This window comes from Aphanomyces astaci (assembly GCF_000520075.1).
Source record: "Aphanomyces astaci strain APO3 unplaced genomic scaffold supercont1.9, whole genome shotgun sequence".
NCBI classification, from domain to species: Eukaryota; Oomycota; class Saprolegniomycetes; order Saprolegniales; family Verrucalvaceae; genus Aphanomyces; species Aphanomyces astaci.
In genome coordinates this window covers 381,433-389,042 of record NW_009798272.1, presented here as the reverse complement: position 1 = coordinate 389,042, position 7,610 = coordinate 381,433, and the positions used below count along the sequence as shown (strand labels likewise).

The 7,610-nt window shown below is 44.0% G+C and overlaps 1 protein-coding gene across 1 annotated transcript; it reads left to right on the top strand.

The window, feature by feature from the left end:
• Positions 1 to 1,064: 1,064 nt before the first annotated feature.
• Positions 1,065 to 1,856, top strand: H257_04940 (hypothetical protein; the record flags this gene model as incomplete). Its single annotated transcript, XM_009829604.1, has 2 exons — positions 1,065 to 1,181; positions 1,476 to 1,856. 2 exons carry the CDS (start codon positions 1,065 to 1,067, stop codon positions 1,854 to 1,856), a joined length of 498 nt encoding a protein of 165 aa, XP_009827906.1.
• Positions 1,857 to 7,610: the final 5,754 nt, after the last annotated feature.

Genomic DNA, 7,610 nt, shown 5'->3' with positions numbered 1-7,610 from the left:
TGAAATATATCGAATCCACCCCGAAATATATTGAGCACTCGTTGAATTGAGCGCATACACAGTGAAATATAAGGAACATCGCTTGAAATATACTGCAACCTTCTTGGTTGCAGGCGAAATATAACGAATATACCACGAACGATGTGGAACCGCCGCGAATTGGTTGTTTATTTCGCGAAAAAGTATGGTGAGGTCCTGAAATTAACCGAAAAAAGGTGTACTATTCTACAGTAATGATATGATGCTTCATCGTGCATGCAGTTTTCTGAATAAAAATACGACCAGGACGAACATTTTATAAAACCAAACATACTTTATTTCATACTTCAAGTATAATTTTAAAAGGCATAACATCCTGTTATTAACTACTTCGAAGTATAATATACTAGTATTAATAGTACTGTAGTCCCCAAAACGTTGTACAAGCTTAAATTTGGTCAAATGGATTCGAATGCTATTTGGCGAAATAACGCACAAGTCCAAATTTGGGTGAAATGTACAATACCAACACGACAATTACATTCTTATTTGTTCGGGGCTGAGCCACCAACGCTACCTCCTTCTAAACTTGAGCATTCTGCATGGCTTCAAATTTGAACGTTGGTTCATCGTCTCAAAAGCGCATTTGAGTCCCAGTGAGCGCAAATTACACGAGATTTTGAGAGCCTCACATTTTGCATGTATTTTGCTCATCGATGCTGTGTCTTCTACTTCGCTTTTCTGTTTCATTCTACCTAGCACATTCTGCCATTTTATGTTGTACAGTTCTGAATGTCTTGTCCAGCGTAGCACCTTCGAGGCTCAAGGTTTACAGCAAGTTCGTCGTCGAGGTACTGATGGTACGACTGTTTTCATCTTCGTCACCAGAAATGATTTCGCCGTGATCAAGTGTGTTCGCACTATCTACGCGTCGAGAGGAAGAGTTTGTGACCAATACAAGTCGCATTCGACTTGATTTGAGTGAGCGGCGTAGTTTTTAACATTCGACTCATGTAGAAAAGAAATGTGCCGAGAATCTGTGCCACCTCGCACAAGAGCAGCCTCTTTCAGTCGTCGTCAAAGCTATGCCGCTATTACTGGAGGACATACCCCGACACGTGGATGAAGAAGGCGTGCGGCGCGGTAGCACCGTTTGCCGACGCGTCGTACTCCCGTTGCCGGTGAGCACAGCCCCCAACAAAGTCCTAGTCTTTCACCAAGCTGGCAAAGACTGCCTGACGTGTCAAAAGACATCAAGATCCTTGTGTCCCTGTGGGGACAAAACGCGGACCAGTGTGTGACTTCATTTTTGTGGGTTCACTGCTCACCCCAATGGTAGATGAGGCTCGATTCCGCATCGTACAACGGTCGTCGCAGTATGGCCCAAATCAGAACTGGCCGAGTACTACGACGATTTGTTGTTCATGCTCACCAGCACCATTCAAGACCAGAAAACTATCGTTTGCGTTGCGGCCTGCGAAGCGTTGTGAGCGTAGATCCCGCCGCTGCCCAAACGGCCCCTGATCATTACCGAGCACGTGTTGGCTCGGCTCACGACCGCACTTCTCAAGAAAAGAGAGTCTGCCACGTATGTGGCCCGACCTCAGATGCGCCTTCAGCTACGACGCCAGTTGCGTTCAGTACTGACCAACCGCCGCGACATGAACGAGGGTAAGTCGGCTGCGGCCACGGTGGTTCCTGTCCTTCCGTTGGCCTCCAAGTCAGTGGTTGACAAAGACTCGTCGTGCGACGCTGCGGAGGCCCAGCGGTGGTCACAAGGTGCCTTGGGCCAGTATCTAGCTCCAAGCGTGACCAAGGCGTGGTGTGCACTGCGTTCGATGGCAACGAGCGTGACCAAGGTGGTCATTGTGGTTTAGGCGATACTCTGCTCGGTCTATAGATTGATGCAGCGGATTTACACTTGGGCGACCAAATCGTCCAACGTCGACATCACAAGTCAAGGGGTGGTAATCGCCTAGCTCCACTTGTGTCGCCACGCCATTATACCCCGGTGTACTGTATACTACAATAATATATCTAACGTATAATGTTAATGCATACAGTAGTTATTCATCGTATGTGTAAGGCCATGAGTGCACCTCGAGTATCGAATTGACTTCATCAAGTAAGTCATAAACTTCTAGCATTCAGCAACTTTCCACGCAACGACAGCAATGTCCGTCGACCACCCACTTCGCGTTAAAGTTGTGTACAGTACAGAAAATCCATAATACATACCTTTTGAACATTATACTTCATCTTTCCAAGTTCATTCACGATTTCTGCTGGTTGTAGCAAACATTTTCGGACGGAGGTACTGTAGTATATGAAAAACCAATGTCGTTAGAAAGTAGTGTAATTATATATAAATTTTATATCCACGAAAATATAGATCGATTCGACGAGGTGGTATTCTCCAGATCGACGACAGGCAAGTAGTCGCCATACAGTACATGCAGCATGGCTCCATTTAGCCCATACTGGCACCGACGGCTGGACCAGCTCCACTATGGGAAGGAGACTAGTAGTTGACACAGGCGGTTTAGTCACGGAGGTGGCGGCCGAGTGGAACCCATGCAAGTCCATCCACGAACGCGCCGCAGACGGCGACCACTGTGTACATTTTTATGCCAGTCAGAGCGCATCCAGCAGCAGCGACAGATGCAACACCGTCTCGACTTCCTCAGGAAACAGGAGCTACGACATGACATGTACTAACTAGTAGTTAATACTCAGTACTACGTAGTACAGCACTGGTACAGTAGTAACGTTACTACTGTTAATAGGATGGAAGTATAAATTATTGAAGGAGTTGTAGGTTGTACTGGTTTGTATGAGGTTTCATCCGGTTTGGACACACTTGACCAGTCTAAAAGCAGTAACGTTACCACAGTCTAAAAGCAGTACTATTAACTGTATGTACCACACGACTTTTCGACTGCCGTTCAGGGCAAACTATGGCTTACCTTTTGCTTCACAATCCTGCGTAACACGGCATGTACTGCTACATTGTCGTGATGAATAAACAGGGATTACACGGCAGGCGGCCGCGCTACCGCAGTCTTTTCCTCGTGCGGTCCTTCACACGCGTCCACCAGTCAATTGCTCGTCGAGAGCTCTTGAAAAACATCCACCGAACTTCTACGCCGCAGCACTTAATTGCACAGGTCGGGCGCCTCCAACTCGTTCCAGCGTCGTGATGGCGAACATGCTGTGGTCATGGTGTCGTCGTGTACTGCAAATGCGCTACATAGCCCTCCAACGTGGTCATTCCGTCCAGTACCGGACATTTGTACTGTCCATTGTCGACAATTTGGACTCGTGCGCCCTGTGGTCGGCAATCGACGTCGACGGCCAGCCCGCGACGAACTCGTTCGCTCACCATTGGTACCCTGGCTTAGCCGAACCACAGCAATGCCGCTACTGTACTGAGCTACGGCAAAATCACTCAATTACATGCCATGAGTCTCGTTTTTCCATGCTGTAGCTTCTTCACGCGGTAATCGCATCTGCCCACAGATGTCTCAACAGATGTCTTTGATTTGACGCCCCCAGTTAAGGCAAAGCACGTGGTTGGAGGTTACGGTTCCCGCGAGCCCATTTTTATACTGCTACAGTATGTTAAACCCCCGAAATCACCCTCACAAAATTGCAGAGAACGTGTGCAACCACCTGGACTTGACTTTTTCCAAAAGCCACGACCATGCAACGGAAGGCCGGAACATAGGCACTAACGAGGCCCAACGATTGACCAAACAAAGACCCCCCCTCCTACACTTTACCAATTGTTGAGGGGTGATGGGAATGATAAAGCCGGTTCGCACAGTCGTTCGTTGCAGTGTTGAAATATTTCAAGTGGCATGGCGAAAAAATACACTGTATTAGTTGCTTCATTCTTGTGGCCATCAACCATGAAACATGTGGTAACTAGGACGACGGTCAACACAATACCTTACTAGCACTGTAGCTTGCAGACACTTCAGTGTTCTAATGAAATATGTACTTGGGCTCGAGACCAAGCACTTTGCCTCTTGGGTTTTCAGCGTCCACTGTTGATACTATTAGTTGCTAAGTGGCTGCTTAAGGTCAGCAACACAATGCGTGTACGTAGCATAACACCCACGTTCATCATGTTCGTTGTCGTTGATCGTTTGATGCTTCCATATTGGAAGTCCAAGTGACAGACAATGAAAAGTATGATCCGAGGAAGTGACATCCAGTTGGACTCACCAGCCCCCCGTCGATCAATTCACATTCCACCTCCCACCACACACAGCCATAATGGACCTTGCCTGGCCAAACGCTCCCTTCGATGAAGTCTACCGATATTGCGAAGTCGATGTCATCGCAAATACACACGACTTTGCAAACCCCATTGACCCTCAAGAACTTCATGATCTCCTCAACTCCAAACCTCCAAGAAAGAAGTTCGCAGCAAAGGCAAGGGTGCTTTTGGAGGAATATGCGCAGGAAATGCGCAACCTTCACGTGGCGCAACAACGGGCCAAGCAGATGGAGACTCGCGCCGACATAGAGTTTTGTAAACTCGTCCAAGCGGTCCTCACACAAGACGAGTTGAGGCACGTCATCTCCACAAACCGGTTGAAGATAGCGAAGTTGCAACAATACATGAGCCATAGTACGAATGTACGAATAGATTAAAATTACTATTAACGTTAATAGTATTGTCAAGTCGGTTCGTAATTGGAGACTTGGCAAATCGATTTGAGAATGAACTAGCCAACCAAAACCCATTCTAAACCCCCCTTTTCAAGTTTCTGAATGGCTCAGCCAATCAATACGTTTTCTAAAAAACCGTTGCAGATTGCACTCACTGTACTTTGTTAATACTAGATATACAGTCCAAATTTGCGTGAGAAGGACAATACAGGCATGCTGTAATATTGATCGTTCTCTGCAGCGCTGCATAGTGCCTTGTGGCTACTACACAGTGGACTGGAATCCAAATACCGGTACCTAACAATATAAGTTCAAGTATTTCCAGGGATTGCCTTGCTTGGTACTACATGCAATCGTAAGTTCATCGGTCATACGTTTTGTAGTATTTTTCTTAGGACAGGACAGGCTACCTGTAGTTAGAAGCTAACTGCATCGACGCCTCCTAACTTTCGTTAGCTGTATGAATCAGGTGTTGCTACCGCTGAAGAAATCATGGCCATTTGCTAACTATAGAGCGACGACGAGCAATGGAGAACAATATGTCTATGACCGGCGAAGTGAGCCAAAGCACCAGGCACTAGACGCCTTTGCGTTTTCTGTAGTCACAAAAAGCCTAAACTTCGTTTTGCGCCCTTCATAACACATTTGCATTCGTACGGGGTTTCGGGGTTTCGGGGTTAGTCATATCGCTATCACTGTTGCACGCATGAACGAACGACCAAACGTTTGTTCACAACATTGCGTAATTTAAAGACTAACACGTGAAGTGCCAATTATGACATATGTGCCAACTTAATATGCACCAATCACACAGTGAACCTCTGAATTGCTATTCGTAAATACAGGCAAAAAGGAAGGGTAAATTATACGACTTACATTGACACTCAAAAATATATAGGTTCCGCCTCTAAAACAGTTTCCAAGGACTACAAGCCTTGCCTAAGAGCATAAGACCTCAACCATGGGGTGTTCCCTTGGGTTCTCCACGTTTACCGTTAGTACCTTTTATAATTCGAAAACCATGGATTTTTCGAAATTGAATGCGAGTTGTAACGTAAATGATCGATTTATGATACACTGATCAATTCATGATACGGAAAGCAGCCAATCACGAAGCAGAAATCAGCAAACTAACAGTAAATTACCCTAAACACGAACTTTCGAAGCATTTGGGTATAAATAGATTAATATATTAACACTGTAAGTTTAAACTGTGTATCATAAATTCATCATCCAAAACAATCTAACTTTGCTTGGAAATTGTAAATCACGTCAAATTGTAAATTTGACGTGTCGATTACCGCAAAACTAAATACTTTCGAGTGGAAAAGCAGGCCTGCATTTCAGCTACAAGCATAAAATTTTAGAGGCGAAATTGGACTTTGTAAGCATTTCGAGGAGATTCGAAGGTTTTGCTGGGGCACCTCTCTTACATGAGTCAACAATTAATTGAACATTTATTGTGCTTTTCACTTGTTTTGGCGTCGGTTTTACGTGGCTAAAAGAGTGGTACTTCTGTTGTAACTGTGCTACAAAGTTGAATATATACCCGGTGTTTTACCTAATTCAATGGGGTTTTATAAATGCCAAATAACTCTGAGCAATAATAATAACATGTGATCCTGAAGTGACCAAAACACCTTGGCTATTAATTCCATCGCGTAGTACACGCTACCTGCATGTACTATGCAATGGAACAAGAATATGGCGTGGTTTTCTACGATGTGGCACCATACGTACATCGCTGTACGATAGAACACCGGCGCATGTCCTCGCTGTGTGACATTTGTAATATCAAAAGTTGTTTAGGCTGGGTCTGGATGCCACAAAAAATGGCATAAAATTGCCGTTTTTCGAAGAAAAGTTGCCAAAATCAAAATATTCCATTTTTCGAGATTTTGTGCATCTGGATGCCACCAAAGTTCAAAACTTTATGCCACGGTTTTCTTGAGAATCGGGTGTTTTATGGCATAAATAAAATGGACCGATTTGGTCCAACGTTATTATGGAGGTTTGTGTTCATGTTGAAGTCTTGCACTTCACAGTCAATCGGAAATCGAATAATTTTTCCATAATTCAACTGGCATCCAGACAACTTTGTAAATATTTCTTTTCTCCTTTATATCGTGGGATATGAGACTTTGGGAAATTTTTGCAGACTTGCCAAAACGGTTTATGGCATAATTTTATGGGGTGGCATCCAGACCAGCCCTTAACGTTATGGTGGCCAGTGAATTGTGCAATTTGATCCCGAGAATAGCAGATATAACTTCGATTTGCACTTTTCAAATGTGCAAGCAAAAGCGAGGGAGTTGCATAAATGACCTCCTATAATTACATTCTGTTACGAAACATGATCTTAAATCACGGTACGGATTATCTAAAACACTGGGGTCGATGTAACAAACACCCAGGTTTATGGTGTGAATAGCCAAAACAAGTGAAAAGCACAATACGTCATAAATTGGCATTTTACGTAAGTTACTACCAGTACTACGTATTAATAATTAGTACTAACGTTGCCGCAGTACTATTAATATAATAGTACATATTAATACTATTAATACTAATATTATTGTATGTAAAATGAATATTATTGGTTGCAGGTATTAATGTATTCGATCGAGAATGTAAAAAACCTGTGATAGTTATTACTAGTATCAAATTATACATATAGGAGTCTGGCTCGTATTACGCAAGACGTTCAAACACAACGAAACCCCAATATTTTTTGTTTTGTGTCTTACTATTGTGCTTTTCACATATTTTGGCTAATCTGGGTATAAATACCCGCTTTTAACCAGTGGGTGACGATGTTTTAGATTAATTCAACTTAGTTTTAGCTAATCGGAAGTACCTATGATTGGATGAGCAAGAGCTGTTCCTGCAGCATATGTTGCTAACCTGAAGCGTTTGCCCATTTCATTTCGGCAAACGCGGGGGTTTACAGA